Source organism: Petromyzon marinus, chromosome 21 (assembly GCF_048934315.1).
Source record: "Petromyzon marinus isolate PM22_M1 ecotype Great Lakes invasive population chromosome 21, UKy_Petmar_22M1.pri1.0, whole genome shotgun sequence".
NCBI lineage: Eukaryota > Metazoa > Chordata > Hyperoartia > Petromyzontiformes > Petromyzontidae > Petromyzon > Petromyzon marinus.
In genome coordinates, this window is record NC_133687.1 from 14,689,372 (window position 1) to 14,710,468 (window position 21,097).

Below are 21,097 nucleotides of genomic sequence, written 5' to 3' on the forward strand. Positions count from 1 at the left end.
TGATTGATCACGCTTAAGGTGGCTTTCAGACCGCATCCATTATTTTTCGTCTCCCCCTCTTCTTTTCCGAACATAGATGGACTCGTCCATCTGAACAAACTGTCAAATCTCTCTCCGTGGTGCTAACGTTAAAAATAACCGCTCCTTTTTTCAAATTTTCTTGTTGTGGTTTTCACACCTGATCATGATTGCTTGTGTTGCAGTCGAAACGTGAGAATTTTATTGTTTTATAATTTTTATTATTTTATTGTTTCCCTTCTACGTGACTTTACCGAAAGAACCAAGAATATGAATCCCTGCTGTCACGAAAGCTTTAAATAAAAAATAACCTTTATGTTTGTGTTTTGTCTCCATCATGTCTGGTCCTTTATCATCAGCTGTAGACACCACGACGACTGGTAAGTCCTTTTATCGGGATTGTGCATCACGTGATTCCATCGAACAGATGATGTAGAGCTGTGTGGCATCAGCATAAAATTGATGCATGACACTGAAACTGGATATTATTTTAGCAAGAGGCAAGAGATATGTTGATGAGAGTGGTTGTAGTTAATGTTGGACCCTGCTCTGATGCACAATGGGCAGCTTCTGCACACATTCTGTAAATTAGTGGACTTCATTAACAATGCGTGCATCATTGTTTGATGACATGGCCGTCTAAATAATACTAATACAGTAATTGTTAAACAATGTTAATTCTCATGGGAAAATTAATCAAAGGTGATACCAACCAAAACTAAACACTTTGCATAAACGTAAGTAGCAATTTTGCCTGTAAGAAAGCATATATATGATTGTTAAACCATTTGCTATGAGCTATGAGGGTCAATAGCAATAGTGTATACAGTTCATATGGATCATGGTTTCTTTGTCTATTTGTCTCTTTCATATGACCTTCATTGTCTGGAGCAGAGCCTCCTGCCACTACCAGTGAGTATCCATTGTCTCACGCGTACCTCATGGCGGTGGAAGTCTCCCTGCGTCTCTCGTACGCGATGGATAGAAGCGGAAGCCGTCTCATCGCGATTGATTTTTACTTGAAGCGTGTATTGGTGGAGTAGGAAGAAAATTCCAGTCACCCAATTTCCATGACGCAATGACCGTGTGTATGTCTCTGCAGGTGTGTGCCAGAACAACCCTTGTGGCAATTGGGGTACCTGTGTGGATCAGCCATACGACTTCCCCTACTACCGGTGCGACTGCATCCCCCCGTGGTATGGCAGCAACTGCGAATATTACGGTGAGGTCGCCATTGTAGTTTGCACTTCTTTGTGTGTGCATCTACATTTGTCTATATTGCACTGTACACACGTAATGTATGCAGACGATGGTGGTAACTGGACACATTGGTGCATCTCCCAAATGTTCTAAAATGTTTAGAACAAATCTACTTGAGAAAACAATTGTGCTCATAAACATTCCCTCTTCTTCACCTCATTCTATTGTTCTATATTGTGCACGACATATTATTGTCCAAAAGCAGACTGCCTGAACTTATACGTTATAATGCCTCACGTTTGCATACATATTTATACCCGAAAAGCAACACTAACACATCTGTGTTTGTGTTTTGTCTCCATCATGGCTGGACCTTCATCATCAGCTGTAGACACCACAACTACTGGTACGTCCTTTTATCGGGATTGTGCATCACATGATTCCATCGAACAGATGATGTAGAGCTGTGTGACAACAGCATAACATTGCATTTTGATTTAAAGCTTTCGTGACTGCAGGGATTCTTATTTTGGGTTCTTTCGGTAAAGTCACATAGAAGGGAAATAATAAAAATATAACAAATATAAAACAATTAAATTATCACGACGTTTCGACTGGAACACAAGCAATCATCATCAGGTGTGAAAACCACATCAAGAAAATCTTAAAAAAGTGGCGGTTATTTTTAACGTTAGCACCACGGAGAGAGATTTGACAGTTTGTTCAGATGGACGAGTCCATCTATGTTCGGAAAAGAAGAGGGGGGAGACGAAAAATAATGGATGCGGTCTGAGTGCCACCTTAAGCGTGATCAATCAATTAAGACCCGAAATGGTTTATCAAATCCTTCCAATGATTGCTAAGCCAGAATCCATCTTCTCGGTTGAAATTGTATCTGTGTTTTTGTATATGTGGATAGCCTCATGAACGAATCTCTCATGGTAGCCAGATGGCTTGTAAAGAACCTTGGAGAAGTCAATGTCATGTGAACCTACTGAATTATAACAGTGATCTGCCACGGCCGCGGTGTTGGTGGTACCGTGTTTCAGGTCTGCTTTGTGTTCACGAATGCGGTCCGAGACATGTCGTTTTGTTTCTCTAATGTAACTACTACCACAGAGGCAACTTAGTTTGTAGACGCCAGGGTACTGTATCTTCAGAATCACATCTTTTACAGACGGAACCAGATCACGGATTTTATGTAATGTGTTGAATCGGACCTGAATCTTGTGGTTATTCAAGATTTTGGAGATCTTTTTTTGTGATCCTGCAATGTAGGGTAAAGTGATGGTTTTGAAAGGCTCCTCAAGAGGGTCCTTCTTCATGGTTGGAGTGATAGCTTTGCGGATTGTGGAGTCGGAATAACCATTGTTAATGCATGACATTAACAATGGTGATAATTTTATCAACGGGCAGCAGATATGTTGATGAGAGTGGTTGGATTTAATTTTGAATCCTGCTCTAATGCACAAGCGCAGCTTCTGCACACATTCTGTAAATCAGTGGACTTCATTAACAATGCGTGCATCATTGTTTGATCACATGGCCGTCGAAATAATGCTCAATGTTTAATTCTCATGGGAAAATTCAGCAAAGGTGATATCAACCTAAACTAAACGCTTTTCTTAAACATAAGTAGCAAATTTCCCTGTAAGACAGCATATAAATACATTTTTGGACTGCAGGAATTCATATTATTTGGTTCTTTCAATAAAGTCACGTAGATGGTAAAATAATAATACAAATGAAGTAAAAATAAATAAATAAACTAATGTAGACTGAGCCTGGTTCTAAATCGGAGTGAGTGTACTGGCAGTCTAAATGTAGACTGTAACCTGGTTTTTAACCTCGGTTAGCATAATGTCAGTCTATAATGTAGACTATAGCTTGGTTCTTAACCTCGGTGAGTGTACTGGCAGTCTATAATGTAGACTGTAGTCTGGTTCTTAACCTGATTGAAATAAAATGAAAATATTTTATTTAAGGGTAAGAACCAGGCTACAGTCTACATTATAGTCTGCCAGTATGCTCACCGGGGTTAAGAACCAGGCTGCAGTCTACATTATAGACTGCCAGTACACTCACCCAGCTTAATAAGAATTGCTACAGTCTACATTATAGACTGCAAGTACACTCACCAAACTTAATAACCAGGCTACAGTCTACATAAGTGTGTGTTTTTATTATTTTATTATTTTTATTCACTTGATTTTTATTCTTATTTTTCTATCTACGTAACTTTATCGAAAGAACCAAAGAATATAATATTTATAATAATTGTTAAACAATTTGCTATGAGCTATGAGGGTCAACAGCAATAGTGTATACAATTCATATGGATCACGGTTTCTTTGTCTATTTGTCTCTTTCATATGACCTTCATTGTCTGGAGCAGCAACTCCTGCCACTACCAGTGAGTATCCATTGTCTCACGCGTACCTCACGGCGGTGGAAGTCTCCCTTCATCTCTCTTACGCGATGGATAGAAGCGGACGCTGTCTCATCGCGATTGATTTTGACGTGAAGCGTGTGTTGGTGGAGTAGGAAGAAGATTCCAGTCAACCAATTTCCTTGATGCAATGACCGTGTGTGTGTCTCTGCAGGTGTGTGCCAGAACAACCCTTGTGGCAATTGGGGTACCTGTGTGGATCAGCCATACGACTTCCCCTACTACCGGTGCTACTGCATCCCACCCTGGTCAGGCAGCAACTGCGAAAATTACGGTGAGGTCGCCATTGTAGTTTACACTTGTTTGTGTGTGCATCTACATTTGTCTATTTTACACTGTACACACGTAATGTATGCAGACGATGGTGGTAACTGGACACATTGGGGCATCTTCCCAATGTAGTTCTAAAATGTTTAGTTCAAATCTACTTGAGAAAACAATTGTGCCCATAAACATTCCCCCTTCTTCACCTTATTTTATTGTTCTATATTGTGCACAAGTAATTACTGTCCTAAAGCAGACTGCCTGAACTTATACATTATAATTATGCATCACGTTTGCATACATATTTATACGCGAAAAGCAACAATAACCAAAAAAACCTGAATTTTAAATATGACTTGCCATTTGGCACATCTGTGTTTGTGTTTTGTCTCCATCATGTCTGGACCTTCATCATCAGACGTAGACACCACGACGACTGGTAAGTCCTTTTGTCGGGATTGTGCATCACGTGATTCCATCGAACAGATGATGTAGAGCTGTGAGGCATCAGCATAACATTGATGCATAACAGCTTCTGCACACATTCTGTAAATTAGTGGACTTCATTAACAATGCGTGCATCATTGTTTGATGACATGGCCGTCTAAATAATACTAATACAGTAATTGTTAAACAATGTTAATTCTCATGGGAAAATTAATCAAAGGTGATACCAACCAAAACTAAACACTTTGCATAAACGTAAGTAGCAATTTTGCCTGTAAGAAAGCATATATATAATAATTGTTAAACAATTTGCTATGAGCTATGAGGGTCAATAGCAATAGTGTATACAATTAATATGGATCATGGTTTCTTTGTCTATTTGTCTCTTTCATATGACCTTCATTGTCTGGAGCAGAGCCTCCTACCACTCCCAGTGAGTATCTGTTGTCTCACGCGTACCTCATGGTGGTGGAAGTCTCCCTGCGTCTCTCTTACGCAATGGATAGAAGCGGAAGCTGTCTCATCGCGATTGATTTTGACGTGAAGCGTGTGTTGGTGGAGTAGGAAGAAAATGCCAGTCAACCAATTTCCATGACGTAACGACCGTGTGTGTGTTTCTGCAGGTGTGTGCCAATCCAGCCCGTGTGCCAATTCGGGTACCTGTGTGGAACAACCTTATTACGACCCCTTCTACCGGTGCTACTGCATCCCACCATGGTCAGGCAGCAACTGCGAATATTACGGTGAGTTCGCCATTGTAGTTTGCACTTGTTTGTGTGTGCATCTACATTTGTCTATATTGCACTGTACACACGTAATGTATGCAGACGATGGTGGTAACTGGACACATTGCTGCATCTTCACATTGTCGTTCTGAAATGTTTAGAAGAAACCTACTTGAGAAAGCAATTGTGATCATAAACATTCCCTCTTCTTCACCTCATTCTATTGTTCTATATTGTGCACGACATATTATTGTCCAAAAGCAGACTGCCTGAACTTATACATTATAATGATGCATCACGTTTACATACATATTTACACGCGAAAAGCAACAATAACATCCATATTCTTGGTTCTTTCGGTAAAGTCACGTAGAAGAGAAACAATAACATGACATTGACTTCTCCAAGACAGAGGTTCTTTGCAAGCCATCTGGCTACCATGAGAGATTCGTTCATGAGGCTAGCCGCATATACAAACACAGAGACAATTTCAACCGAGAAGATGGATTCTGTCTTAGCAATCATTGGAAGGATTTGATAAACCATTTCGGGTCTTGATTGATCACGCTTAAGGTGGCTTTCAGACCGCATCCATTATTTTTCGTCTCCCCCCTCCTCTTTTCCGAACATAGATGGACTCGTCCATCTGAACAAACTGTCAAATCTCTCTCCGTGGTGCTAACGTTAAAAATAACCGCGACTTTTTTCAAATTTTCTTGTTGTGGTTTTCACACCTGATGATGATTGCTTGTGTTGCAGTCGAAACGTCGTGAGAATTTTATTGTTTTATATTTTTATTATTTTATTGTTTCCCTTCTACGTGACTTTACTGAAAGAACCATGAATATGAATCCCTGCAGTCACGAAAGCTTTAAATAAATAAATAACATCTATGTTTGTGTTTTGCCTCCATCATGTCTGGACTTTTATCATCAGCTGTAGACACCACGACGACTGGTAAGTCCTTTTATCGGGGTTGTGCATCACGTGATTCCATCGAACAGATGATGTAGAGCTGTGTGGCATCAGCATAAAATTGATGCATGACATTGAAACTGGAGATTATTTTAGCAAGAGGCAGGAGATATGTTGATGAGAGTGGTTGTAGTTAATGTTGGACCCTGCTCTGATGCACAATGGGCAGCTTCTGCACACATTCTGTGAATTAGTGGACTTCATTTACAATGCATGCATCATTGTTTGATGACATGGCCGTCTAAATAATACTAACACAGTAATTGTTAAACAATGTTAATTCTCATTGTAAAATTAATAAAGGTGATTCCAACCAAAACTAAACACGTTGCATAAACGTAAGTAGCAATTTTGCCTGTAAGAAAGCATATATAATAATTGTTAAATTTTCTATGAGCTTTGAGGTTCAATAGCAATAGTGTATACAATTCACATGGATCACGGTTTCTTTGTCTATTTATCTCTTTCATATGACCTTCATTGTCTGGAGCAGAGCCTCCTACCACTCCCAGTGAGTATCCGTTGTCTCACGCATACTTCATGGCGGTGGAAGTCTCCCTGCGTCTCTCTTACGCGATGGATAGAAGCGGAATCTGTCTCATCGCGATTGATTTTTACTTGAAGCGTGTATTGGTGGAGTAGGAAGAAAATGCCAGTCAACCAATTTCCATGACGTAACGACCGTGTGTATGTCTCTGCAGGTGTGTGCCAATCCAGCCCGTGTGCCAATTCGGGTACCTGTGTGGAACAACCTTATTATGACCCCTTCTACCGGTGCTACTGCATCCCACCCTGGTCAGGCAGCAACTGCGAATATTACGGTGAGGTCGTCATTGTAGTTTGCACTTGTTTGTGTGTGCATCTACATTTGTCTATATTGCACTGTACACACGTAATGTATGCAGACGATGGTGGTAACTGGACACATTGGGGCATCTTCCCAATGTAGTTCTAAAATGTTTAGTACAAATCTACTTGAGAAAACAATTGTGCCCATAAACATTCCCCCTTCTTCACCCTATTTTATTGTTCTATATTGTGCACAAGTAATTACTGTCCTAAAGCAGACTGCCTGAACTTATACATTATAATTATGCATCACGTTTGCATACATATTTATACGTGAAATGCAACAATAACCAAAAAAACCTGAATTTTAAATATGACTTGCCATTTGGCACATCTGTGTTTGTGTTTTGTCTCCATCATGTCTGGACTTTCATCATCAGACGTAGACACCACAACGACTGGTAAGTCCTTTTGTCGGGATTGTGCATCACGTGATTCCATCGAACAGATGATGTAGAGCTGTGAGGCATCAGCATAACATTGATGCATAACAGCTTCTGCACACATTCTGTAAATTAGTGGACTTCATTAACAATGCGTGCATCATTGTTTGATGACATGGCCGTCTAAATAATACTAATACAGTAATTGTTAAACAATGTTAATTCTCATGGGAAAATTAATCAAAGGTGATACCAACCAAAACTAAACACTTTGCATAAACGTAAGTAGCAATTTTGCCTGTAAGAAAGCATATATATAATAATTGTTAAACAATTTGCCATGAGCTATGAGGGTCAATAGCAATAGTGTATACAATTCATATGGATCATGGTTTCTTTGTCTATTTGTCTCTTTCATATGACCTTCATTGTCTGGAGCAGAGCCTCCTACCACTCCCAGTGAGTATCTGTTGTCTCACACGTACCTCATGGTGGTGGAAGTCTCCCTGCGTCTCTCTTACGCGATGGATAGAAGCGGACGCTGTCTCATCGCGATTGATTTTGACGTGAAGCGTGTGTTGGTGGAGTAGGAAGAAAATGCCAGTCAACCAATTTCCATGACGTAACGACCGTGTGTGTGTTTCTGCAGGTGTGTGCCAATCCAGCCCGTGTGCCAATTCGGGTACCTGTGTGGAACAACCTTATTACGACCCCTTCTACCGGTGCTACTGCATCCCACCATGGTCAGGCAGCAACTGCGAATATTACGGTGAGTTCGCCATTGTAGTTTGCACTTGTTTGTGTGTGCATCTACATTTGTCTATATTGCACTGTACACACGTAATGTATGCAGACGATGGTGGTAACTGGACACATTGCTGCATCTTCACATTGTCGTTCTGAAATGTTTAGAAGAAACCTACTTGAGAAAGCAATTGTGATCATAAACATTCCCTCTTCTTCACCTCATTCTATTGTTCTATATTGTGCACGACATATTATTGTCCAAAAGCAGACTGCCTGAACTTATACATTATAATGATGCATCACGTTTACATACATATTTACACGCGAAAAGCAACAATAACATCCATATTCTTGGTTCTTTCGGTAAAGTCACGTAGAAGAGAAACAATAACATGACATTGACTTCTCCAAGACAGAGGTTCTTTGCAAGCCATCTGGCTACCATGAGAGATTCGTTCATGAGGCTAGCCGCATATACAAACACAGAGACAATTTCAACCGAGAAGATGGATTCTGTCTTAGCAATCATTGGAAGGATTTGATAAACCATTTCGGGTCTTGATTGATCACGCTTAAGGTGGCTTTCAGACCGCATCCATTATTTTTCGTCTCCCCCCTCCTCTTTTCCGAACATAGATGGACTCGTCCATCTGAACAAACTGTCAAATCTCTCTCCGTGGTGCTAACGTTAAAAATAACCGCGACTTTTTTCAAATTTTCTTGTTGTGGTTTTCACACCTGATGATGATTGCTTGTGTTGCAGTCGAAACGTCGTGAGAATTTTATTGTTTTATATTTTTATTATTTTATTGTTTCCCTTCTACGTGACTTTACTGAAAGAACCATGAATATGAATCCCTGCAGTCACGAAAGCTTTAAATAAATAAATAACATCTATGTTTGTGTTTTGCCTCCATCATGTCTGGACTTTTATCATCAGCTGTAGACACCACGACGACTGGTAAGTCCTTTTATCGGGGTTGTGCATCACGTGATTCCATCGAACAGATGATGTAGAGCTGTGTGGCATCAGCATAAAATTGATGCATGACATTGAAACTGGAGATTATTTTAGCAAGAGGCAGGAGATATGTTGATGAGAGTGGTTGTAGTTAATGTTGGACCCTGCTCTGATGCACAATGGGCAGCTTCTGCACACATTCTGTGAATTAGTGGACTTCATTTACAATGCATGCATCATTGTTTGATGACATGGCCGTCTAAATAATACTAACACAGTAATTGTTAAACAATGTTAATTCTCATTGTAAAATTAATAAAGGTGATTCCAACCAAAACTAAACACGTTGCATAAACGTAAGTAGCAATTTTGCCTGTAAGAAAGCATATATAATAATTGTTAAATTTTCTATGAGCTTTGAGGTTCAATAGCAATAGTGTATACAATTCACATGGATCACGGTTTCTTTGTCTATTTATCTCTTTCATATGACCTTCATTGTCTGGAGCAGAGCCTCCTACCACTCCCAGTGAGTATCCGTTGTCTCACGCATACTTCATGGCGGTGGAAGTCTCCCTGCGTCTCTCTTACGCGATGGATAGAAGCGGAATCTGTCTCATCGCGATTGATTTTTACTTGAAGCGTGTATTGGTGGAGTAGGAAGAAAATGCCAGTCAACCAATTTCCATGACGTAACGACCGTGTGTATGTCTCTGCAGGTGTGTGCCAATCCAGCCCGTGTGCCAATTCGGGTACCTGTGTGGAACAACCTTATTATGACCCCTTCTACCGGTGCTACTGCATCCCACCCTGGTCAGGCAGCAACTGCGAATATTACGGTGAGGTCGTCATTGTAGTTTGCACTTGTTTGTGTGTGCATCTACATTTGTCTATATTGCACTGTACACACGTAATGTATGCAGACGATGGTGGTAACTGGACACATTGGGGCATCTTCCCAATGTAGTTCTAAAATGTTTAGTACAAATCTACTTGAGAAAACAATTGTGCCCATAAACATTCCCCCTTCTTCACCCTATTTTATTGTTCTATATTGTGCACAAGTAATTACTGTCCTAAAGCAGACTGCCTGAACTTATACATTATAATTATGCATCACGTTTGCATACATATTTATACGTGAAATGCAACAATAACCAAAAAAACCTGAATTTTAAATATGACTTGCCATTTGGCACATCTGTGTTTGTGTTTTGTCTCCATCATGTCTGGACTTTCATCATCAGACGTAGACACCACAACGACTGGTAAGTCCTTTTGTCGGGATTGTGCATCACGTGATTCCATCGAACAGATGATGTAGAGCTGTGAGGCATCAGCATAACATTGATGCATAACAGCTTCTGCACACATTCTGTAAATTAGTGGACTTCATTAACAATGCGTGCATCATTGTTTGATGACATGGCCGTCTAAATAATACTAATACAGTAATTGTTAAACAATGTTAATTCTCATGGGAAAATTAATCAAAGGTGATACCAACCAAAACTAAACACTTTGCATAAACGTAAGTAGCAATTTTGCCTGTAAGAAAGCATATATATAATAATTGTTAAACAATTTGCCATGAGCTATGAGGGTCAATAGCAATAGTGTATACAATTCATATGGATCATGGTTTCTTTGTCTATTTGTCTCTTTCATATGACCTTCATTGTCTGGAGCAGAGCCTCCTACCACTCCCAGTGAGTATCTGTTGTCTCACACGTACCTCATGGTGGTGGAAGTCTCCCTGCGTCTCTCTTACGCGATGGATAGAAGCGGACGCTGTCTCATCGCGATTGATTTTGACGTGAAGCGTGTGTTGGTGGAGTAGGAAGAAAATGCCAGTCAACCAATTTCCATGACGTAACGACCGTGTGTGTGTCTCTGCAGGTGTGTGCCAGAACAACCCTTGTGGCAATTGGGGTACCTGTGTGGATCAGCCATACGACTTCCCCTTCTACCGGTGCGACTGCATCCCCCCGTGGTATGGCAGCAACTGCGAATATTACGGTGAGTTCGCCATTGTAGTTTGCACTTGTTTGTGTGTGCATCTACATTTGTCTATATTGCACTGTACACACGTAATGTATGCAGACGATGGTGGTAACTGGACACATTGCTGCATCTTCACAATGTCGTTCTGAAATGTTTAGAAGAAACCTACTTGAGAAAGCAATTGTGATCATAAACATTCCCTCTTCTTCACCTCATTCTATTGTTCTATATTGTGCACGACATATTATTGTCCAAAAGCAGACTGCCTGAACTTATACATTTTAATTATGCATCACGTTTGCATTCATATTTACACGCGAAAAGCAACAATAACATCTATATTCTTGGTTCTTTCGGTAAAGTCACGTAGAAGAGAAACAATAACATGACATTGACTTCTCCAAGACAGAGGTTCTTTGCAAGCCATCTGGCTACCATGAGAGATTCGTTCATGAGGCTAGCCGCATACACAAACACAGAGACAATTTCAACCGAAAAGATGGATTCTGTCTTAGCAATCATCTAAAATGTTTATAACAAATCTACTTGAGAAAACAATTGTGCTCATAAACATTCCCTCTTCTTAACATCATATTATTGTTCTGTATTGTGCACGAAATATTACTGCCTAAAAGTAGACTGCCTGAACTTATACGTTATAATGCCCCACGTTTGCATACATATTTATACGCGAAAAGCAACAACAACATCTATATTCTTGGTTCTTTCGGTAAAGTCACGTAGAAGAGAAACAATAACATGACATTGACTTCTCCAAGACAGAGGTTCTTTGCAAGCCATCTGGCTACCATGAGAGATTCGTTCATGAGGCTAGCCGCATATACAAACACAGAGACAATTTCAACCGAGAAGATGGATTCTGCCTTAGCAATCATTGGAAGGATTTGATAAACCATTTCGGGTCTTGATTGATCACGCTTGAGGTGGCTTTCAGACCGCATCCATTATTTTTTGTCTCCTCCCTCCTCTTTCCCGACCATAGATGGACTCGTCCGTCTGAACAAACTGTCAAATCTCTCTCCGTGGTGCTAACGTTGAAAATAACCGCGACTTTTTTCAAATTTGCTTGTTGTGGTTTTCACACCTGATGATGATTGCTTGTGTTGCAGTCGAAACGTCGTGATAATTTTATTGTTTTATTATTTTATTGTTTCCCTTCTACGTGACTTTACCGAAAGAACCATGAATATGAATCCCTGCAGTCACGAAAGCTTTAAATAAATAAATAACATCTATGTTTGTGTTTTGCCTCCATCATGTCTGGACTTTTATCATCAGCTGTAGACACCACGACGACTGGTAAGTCCTTTTATCGGGGTTGTGCATCACGTGATTCCATCGAACAGATGATGTAGAGCTGTGTGGCATCAGCATAAAATTGATGCATGACATTGAAACTGGAGATTATTTTAGAAAGAGGCAGGAGATATGTTGATGAGAGTGGTTGTAGTTAATGTTGGACCCTGCTCTGATGCACAATGGGCAGCTTCTGCACACATTCTGTGAATTAGTGGACTTCATTTACAATGCATGCATCATTGTTTGATGACATGGCCGTCTAAATAATACTAACACAGTAATTGTTAAACAATGTTAATTCTCATTGTAAAATTAATAAAGGTGATTCCAACCAAAACTAAACACGTTGCATAAACGTAAGTAGCAATTTTGCCTGTAAGAAAGCATATATAATAATTGTAAAATTTTCTATGAGCTTTGAGGTTCAATAGCAATAGTGTATACAATTCACATGGATCACGGTTTCTTTGTCTATTTATCTCTTTCATATGACCTTCATTGTCTGGAGCAGAGCCTCCTACCACTCCCAGTGAGTATCTGTTGTCTCACGCATACTTCATGGCGGTGGAAGTCTCCCTGCGTCTCTCTTACGCGATGGATAGAAGCGGAATCTGTCTCATCGCGATTGATTTTTACTTGAAGCGTGTATTGGTGGAGTAGGAAGAAAATTCCAGTCACCCAATTTCCATGACGCAATGACCGTGTGTATGTCTCTGCAGGTGTGTGCCAGAACAACCCTTGTGGCAATTGGGGTACCTGTGTGGATCAGCCATACGACTTCCCCTACTACCGGTGCGACTGCATCCCCCCGTGGTATGGCAGCAACTGCGAATATTACGGTGAGGTCGCCACTGATGTTTGCACTTGTTTGTGTGTGCATCTACATTTGTCTATATTGCACTGTACACACATAATGTGTGCAGATGATGGTGGTAACTGGACACATTGGTGCATCTCCCAAATGTTCTAAAATATTTAGAACAAATCTACTTGAGAAAACAATTGTGCTCATAAACATCCCCTCTTCTTAACATCATTTTATTGTTCTATATTGTGCACGAAATATTACTGCCTAAAAGTAGACTGCCTGAACTTATACGTTATAATGCCCCACGTTTGCATACATATTTATACGCGAAAAGCAACAATAACATCTATATTCTTGGTTCTTTCGGTAAAGTCATGTAGAAGAGAAACAATAACATGACATTGACTTCTCCAAGACAGAGGTTCTCTGCAAGCCATCTGGCTACCATGAGAGATTCGTTCATGAGGCTAGCCGCATATACAAACACAGATACAATTTCAACCGAGAAGATGGATTCTGGCTTAGCAATCATTGGAAGGATTTGATAAACCATTTCGGGTCTTATTTGATTGATCACGCTTAAGGTGGCTTTCAGACCGCATCCATTATTTTTCGTCTCCCCCCTCCTCTTTTCCGAACATAGATGGACTCGTCCATCTGAACAAACTGTCAAATCTCTCTCCGTGGTGCTAACGTTAAAAATAACCGCCACTTTTTTCAAATTTTTTTGTAGTGGTTTTCACACCTGATGATGATTGCTTGTGTTGCAGTCGAAACGTCGTGATAATTTTATTGTTTTATACTTTTTTATTTTATTGTTTCCCTTCTACGTGACTTTACCGAAAGAACCAAGAATATGAATCCCTGCACTCATGAAAGCTTTAAATAAAAAATAACCTTTATGTTTGTCTTTTGTCTCCATCATGTCTGGTCCTTTATCATCAGCTGTAGACACCACGACGACTGGTAAGTCCTTTTATCGGGGTTGTGCATCACGTGATTCCATCGAATAGATGATGTAGAGCTGTGTGGCATCAGCATAAAATTGATGCATGACACTGAAACTGGATATTATTTTAGCAAGAGGCAGGAGATATGTTGATGAGAGTGGTTGTAGTTAATGTTGGACCCTGCTCTGATGCACAATGGGCAGCTTCTGCACACATTCTGTAAATTAGTGGACTTCATTTACAATGCATGCATCATTGTTTGATGACATGGCCGTCTAAATAATACTAACACAGTAATTGTTAAACAATGTTAATTCTCATTGGAAAATTAATAAAGGTGATACCAACCAAAACTAAACACGTTGCATAAACGTAAGTAGCAATTTTGCCTGTAAGAAAGCATATATATAATAATTGTTAAAATTTTCTATGAGCTTTGAGGTTCAACAGCAATAGTGTAAACAATTCACATGGATCACGGTTTCTTTGTGTATATGTCTCTTTCATATGACCTTCATTGTCTGGAGCAGAGCCTCCTACCACTACCAGTGAGTATCTGTTGTCTCACGCGTACCTCACGGCGGTGGAAGTCTCCCTGCGTCTCTCTTACGCGATGGATAGAAGCGGAATCTGTCTCATCGCGATTGATTTTTACTTGAAGCGTGTATTGGTGGAGTAGGAAGAAAATGCCAGTCAACCAATTTCCATGACGTAACGACCTTGTGTGTGTCTCTGCAGGTGTGTGCCAATCCAGCCCGTGTGTCAACTCGGGTACCTGTGTGGAACAACCTTATTATGACCCCTTCTACCGGTGCTACTGCATCCCACCCTGGTCAGGCAGCAACTGCGAATATTACGGTGAGGTCGCCATTGTAGTTTACACTTGTTTGTGTATGCATCTACATTTGTCTATATTGCACTGTACACACATAATGTATGCAGACGATGGTGGTAACTGGACACATTGGGGCATCTTCCCAATGTAGTTCTAAAATGTTTAGTTCAAATCTACTTGAGAAAACAATTGTGCCCATAAACATTCCCCCTTCTTCACCTTATTTTATTGTTCTATATTGTGCACAAGTAATTACTGTCCTAAAGCAGACTGCCTGAACTTATACATTATAATTATGCATCACGTTTGCATACATATTTATACGCGAAAAGCAACAATAACCAAAAAAACCTGAATTTTAAATATGACTTGCCATTTGGCACATCTGTGTTTGTGTTTTGTCTCCATCATGTCTGGACCTTCATCATCAGACGTAGACACCACGACGACTGGTAAGTCCTTTTGTCGGGATTGTGCATCACGTGATTCCATCGAACAGATGATGTAGAGCTGTGAGGCATCAGCATAACATTGATGCATAACAGCTTCTGCACACATTCTGTAAATTAGTGGACTTCATTAACAATGCGTGCATCATTGTTTGATGACATGGCCGTCTAAATAATACTAATACAGTAATTGTTAAACAATGTTAATTCTCATGGGAAAATTAATCAAAGGTGATACCAACCAAAACTAAACACTTTGCATAAACGTAAGTAGCAATTTTGCCTGTAAGAAAGCATATATATAATAATTGTTAAACAATTTGCTATGAGCTATGAGGGTCAATAGCAATAGTGTATACAATTCATATGGATCATGGTTTCTTTGTCTATTTGTCTCTTTCATATGACCTTCATTGTCTGGAGCAGAGCCTCCTACCACTCCCAGTGAGTATCTGTTGTCTCACACGTACCTCATGGTGGTGGAAGTCTCCCTGCGTCTCTCTTACGCGATGGATAGAAGCGGACGCTGTCTCATCGCGATTGATTTTGACGTGAAGCGTGTGTTGGTGGAGTAGGAAGAAAATGCCAGTCAACCAATTTCCATGACGTAACGACCGTGTGTGTGTCTCTGCAGGTGTGTGCCAGAACAACCCTTGTGGCAATTGGGGTACCTGTGTGGATCAGCCATACGACTTCCCCTACTACCGGTGCGACTGCATCCCCCCGTGGTATGGCAGCAACTGCGAATATTATGGTGAGTTCGCCATTGTAGTTTGCACTTGTTTGTGTGTGCATCTACATTTGTCTATATTGCACTGTACACACGTAATGTATGCAGATGATGGTGGTAACTGGACACATTGCTGCATCTTCACAATGTCGTTCTGAAATGTTTAGAAGAAACCTACTTGAGAAAGCAATTGTGATCATAAACATTCCCTCTTCTTCACCTCATTCTATTGTTCTATATTGTGCACGACATATTATTGTCCAAAAGCAGACTGCCTGAACTTATACATTATAATTATGCATCACGTTTGCATTCATATTTACACGCGAAAAGCAACAATAACATCTATATTCTTGGTTCTTTCGGTAAAGTCACGTAGAAGAGAAACAATAACATGACATTGACTTCTCCAAGACAGAGGTTCTTTGCAAGCCATCTGGCTACCATGAGAGATTCGTTCATGAGGCTAGCCGCATACACAAACACAGAGACAATTTCAACCGAAAAGATGGATTCTGTCTTAGCAATCATCTAAAATGTTTATAACAAATCTACTTGAGAAAACAATTGTGCTCATAAACATTCCCTCTTCTTAACATCATATTATTGTTCTGTATTGTGCACGAAATCTTACTGTTTAAAAGCAGACTGCCTGAACTTATACGTTATAATGCCCCACGTTTGCATACATATTTATACGCGAAAAGCAACAATAACATCTATATTCTTGGTTCTTTCGGTAAAGTCACGTAGAAGAGAAACAATAACATGACATTGACTTCTCCAAGACAGAGGTTCTTTGCAAGCCATCTGGCTACCATGAGAGATTCGTTCATGAGGCTAGCCGCATATACAAACACAGAGACAATTTCAACCGAGAAGATGGATTCTGCCTTAGCAATCATTGGAAGGATTTGATAAACCATTTCGGGTCTTGATTGATCACGCTTAAGGTGGCTTTCAGACCGCATCCATTATTTTTTGTCTCCTCCCTCCTCTTTCCCGACCATAGATGGACTCGTCCGTCTGAACAAACTGTCAAATCTCTCTCCGTGGTGCTAACGTTGAAAATAACCGCGACTTTTTTCAAATTTTCTTGTTGTGGATTTCACACCTGATGATGATTGCTTGTGTTGCAGTCGAAACGTCGTGAGAATTTTATTGTTTTATTATTTTATTGTTTCCCTTCTACGTGACTTTACCGAAAGAACCATGAATATGAATCCCTGCAGTCACGAAAGCTTTAAATAAATAAATAACATCTATGTTTGTGTTTTGCCTCCATCATGTCTGGACTTTTATCATCAGCTGTAGACACCACGACGACTGGTAAGTCCTTTTATCGGGGTTGTGCATCACGTGATTCCATCGAACAGATGATGTAGAGCTGTGTGGCATCAGCATAAAATTGATGCATGACATTGAAACTGGAGATTATTTTAGCAAGAGGCAGGAGATATGTTGATGAGAGTGGTTGTAGTTAATGTTGGACCCTGCTCTGATGCACAATGGGCAGCTTCTGCACACATTCTGTAAATTAGTGGACTTCATTAACAATGCGTGCATCATTGTTTGATGACATGGCCGTCTAAATAATACTGATACAGTAATTGTAAAAAAATGTTAATTCTCATGGGAAAATTAATCAAAGGTGATACCAACCAAAACTAAACACGTTGCATAAACGTAAGTAGCAATTTTGCCTGTAAGAAAGCATATATATAATAATTGTTAAACAATTTTCTATGAGCTATGAGGGTCAATAGCAATAGTGTATACAGTTCATATGGATCATGGTTTCTTTGTCTATTTGTCTCTTTCATATGACCTTCATTGTCTGGAGCAGAGCCTCCTACCACTCCCAGTGAGTATCTGTTGTCTCACGCGTACCTCATGGTGGTGGAAGTCTCCCTGCGTCTCTCTTACGCGATGGATAGAAGCGGAAGCTGTCTCATCGCGATTGATTTTTACGTGAAGCGTGTGTTGGTGGAGTAGGAAGAAAATTCCAGTCACCCAATTTCCATGACGCAATGACCGTGTGTATGTCTCTGCAGGTGTGTGCCAGAACAACCCTTGTGGCAATTGGGGTACCTGTGTGGATCAGCCATACGACTTCCCCTACTACCGGTGCGACTGCATCCCGCCGTGGTATGGCAGCAACTGCGAATATTACGGTGAGTTCGCCATTGTAGTTTGCACTTGTTTGTGTGTGCATCTACATTTGTCTATATTGCACTGTACACACGTAATGTATGCAGACGATGGTGGTAACTGGACACATTGCTGCATCTTCACATTGTCGTTCTGAAATGTTTAGAAGAAACCTACTTGAGAAAGCAATTGTGATCATAAACATTCCCTCTTCTTCACCTCATTCTATTGTTCTATATTGTGCACGACATATTATTGTCCAAAAGCAGACTGCCTGAACTTATACATTATAATTATGCATCACGTTTGCATACATATTTATATGCGAAAAGCAACAATAACATCTATATTCTTGGTTCTTTCGGTAAAGTCACGTAGAAGAGAAACAATAACATGACATTGACTTCTCCAAGACAGAGGTTCTTTGCAAGCCATCTGGCTACCATGAGAGATTCGTTCATGAGGCTAGCCGCATATACAAACACAGAGACAATTTCAACCGAGAAGATGGATTCTGTCTTAGCAATCATTGGAAGGATTTGATAAACCATTTCGGGTCTTGATTGATCACGCTTAAGGTGGCTTTCAGACCGCATCCATTATTTTTCGTCTCCTCCCTCCTCTTTTCCGACCATAGATGGACTCGTCCGTTTGAACAAACTGTCAAATCTCTCTCCGTGGTGCTAACGTTAAAAATAACCGCGACTTTTTTCAAATTTTCTTGTTGTGGTTTTCACACCTGATGATGATTGCTTGTGTTGCAGTCGAAACGTCGTGATAATTTTATTGTTTTATTATTTTATTGTTTCCCTTCCACGTGACTTTACTGAAAGAACCATGAATATGAATCCCTGCAGTCACGAAAGCTTTAAATAAATAAATAACATCTATGTTTGTGTTTTGCCTCCATCATGTCTGGACTTTTATCATCAGCTGTAGACACCACGACGACTGGTAAGTCCTTTTATCGTGGTTGTGCATCACGTGATTCCATCGAACAGATGATGTAGAGCTGTGTGGCATCAGCATAAAATTGATGCATGACATTGAAACTGGAGATTATTTTAGCAAAAGGCAGGAGATATGTTGATGAGAGTGGTTGTAGTTAATGTTGGACTCTGCTCTGATGCACAATGGGCAGCTTCTGCACACATTCTGTAAATTAGTGGACTTCATTAACAATGCGGCATCATTGTTTGATGACATGGCCGTCTAAATAATACTAATACAGTAATTGTAAAACAATGTTAATTCTCATGGTAAAATTAATCAAAGGTGATGCTAACCAAAACTAAACACGTTGCATAAACGTAAGTAGCAATTTTGCCTGTAAGAAAGCATATATAATAATTGTTAAACAATTTTCTATGAGCTATGAGGGTCAATAGCAATAGTGTATGCAGTTCATATGGATCATGGTTTCTTTGTCTATTTGTCTCTTTCATATGACCTTCATTGTCTGGAGCAGAGCCTCCTACCACTCCCAGTGAGTATCTGTTGTCTCACGCGTACCTCATGGTGGTGGAAGTCTCCCTGCGTCTCTCTTACGCGATGGATAGAAGCGGAAGCTGTCTCATCGCGATTGATTTTTACGTGAAGCGTGTATTGGTGGAGTAGGAAGAAAATTCCTGTCACCCAATTTCCATGACGCAATGACCGTGTGTATGTCTCTGCAGGTGTGTGCCAGAACAACCCTTGTGGCAATTGGGGTACCTGTGTGGATCAGCCATACGACTACCCCTACTACCGGTGCTACTGCATCCCACCCTGGTCAGGCAGCAACTGCGAAAATTACGGTGAGGTCGCCATTGTAGTTTGCACTTGTTTGTGTGTGCATCTACATTTGTCTATTTTACACTGTACACACGTAATGTACGTAGACGATGGTGGTAACTGGACACATTGGGGCATCTTCCCAATGTACTTCTAAAGAGTTTAGAACAAATCTACTTGAGAAAACAATTGTGCTCATAAACATTCCCTCTTTTTCACCTCATTTTATTGTTCTACTAGCGGGAAGTACCCGGTGTTGCCCGGGCGAGAAAGACAGACACACACATGGACCTACACACACTTGCAGACATTGACCCACACACAGAAACACATCGACTAACACACATATGGCCTCACACACACAGACATCGACTTTAGATACACACACATGGAGTTACACACACTCATGGACTAACACACAGACACATGCACCTACACACACACACACAAAGAAATGGACTTACTCACATGGAGCCACACACACACATCGACTGACAACATATTACTGTCCAAAAGCAGACAGCCTCAACTTTTAAGTTATAATGCCCCACGTTTGAATACACATTTATTCCCGAACATCAACTAAGACCTACTAAAAAACTGCAATTAAAAATGACTTGGCACATCTGTGTTTGTGTTTTGTCTCCATAATGGCTGGACCTTTATCATCTGCAGTAGAGACTACAACTGCTACTGGTAAGTCCTTTTATCGGGGTTGTGCATCACGTGATTCCATCGAACAGATAATGTAGAGGTGTGAGGCATCAGCATAAAATTGATGCATGATATTAACAATGGACATCATTTTAGCAGAAGGCAGTAGATATGTTGACAAGAGGGGTTGTAGTTTATGTTGAACCCTGCTCTGATGCACAATGGGCAGCTTCTGCACACATTCTGTAATGTATTGGACTTCATTATGAATGTGTGCATCATTGTGTGATCACAACATGGCTGTAGAAATAATACGAATACAGTAATTGATATACAAAGTTAATTCTCATGGGCAAATTCATCATAGGCGATACCAACCTAAACTAACCATGAGAATAGGGTTTT

The 21,097-nt window shown here is 40.3% G+C and overlaps 1 protein-coding gene across 1 annotated transcript in view; it reads left to right on the top strand.

The window, feature by feature from the left end:
* Nucleotides 1-21,097, top strand: part of LOC142925594 (uncharacterized) — a 57,456-nt gene that overhangs the window by 7,625 nt on the left and 28,734 nt on the right. Inside the window, exons 12-43 of the mRNA XM_076068646.1 lie at nt 378-398; nt 913-930; nt 1,121-1,240; nt 1,604-1,624; nt 3,614-3,631; nt 3,822-3,941; nt 4,350-4,370; nt 4,794-4,811; nt 5,002-5,121; nt 6,040-6,060; nt 6,572-6,589; nt 6,780-6,899; nt 7,308-7,328; nt 7,752-7,769; nt 7,960-8,079; nt 8,998-9,018; nt 9,530-9,547; nt 9,738-9,857; nt 12,322-12,342; nt 12,854-12,871; nt 13,062-13,181; nt 14,096-14,116; nt 14,631-14,648; nt 14,839-14,958; nt 15,367-15,387; nt 15,811-15,828; nt 16,019-16,138; nt 17,423-17,443; nt 17,961-17,978; nt 18,169-18,288; nt 19,199-19,219; nt 19,734-19,751. Coding sequence (XP_075924761.1) covers nt 378-398; nt 913-930; nt 1,121-1,240; nt 1,604-1,624; nt 3,614-3,631; nt 3,822-3,941; nt 4,350-4,370; nt 4,794-4,811; nt 5,002-5,121; nt 6,040-6,060; nt 6,572-6,589; nt 6,780-6,899; nt 7,308-7,328; nt 7,752-7,769; nt 7,960-8,079; nt 8,998-9,018; nt 9,530-9,547; nt 9,738-9,857; nt 12,322-12,342; nt 12,854-12,871; nt 13,062-13,181; nt 14,096-14,116; nt 14,631-14,648; nt 14,839-14,958; nt 15,367-15,387; nt 15,811-15,828; nt 16,019-16,138; nt 17,423-17,443; nt 17,961-17,978; nt 18,169-18,288; nt 19,199-19,219; nt 19,734-19,751 — 1,629 coding nt within the window. The remainder of the gene's footprint in view (nt 1-377; nt 399-912; nt 931-1,120; nt 1,241-1,603; nt 1,625-3,613; nt 3,632-3,821; nt 3,942-4,349; nt 4,371-4,793; nt 4,812-5,001; nt 5,122-6,039; nt 6,061-6,571; nt 6,590-6,779; nt 6,900-7,307; nt 7,329-7,751; nt 7,770-7,959; nt 8,080-8,997; nt 9,019-9,529; nt 9,548-9,737; nt 9,858-12,321; nt 12,343-12,853; nt 12,872-13,061; nt 13,182-14,095; nt 14,117-14,630; nt 14,649-14,838; nt 14,959-15,366; nt 15,388-15,810; nt 15,829-16,018; nt 16,139-17,422; nt 17,444-17,960; nt 17,979-18,168; nt 18,289-19,198; nt 19,220-19,733; nt 19,752-21,097) is intronic.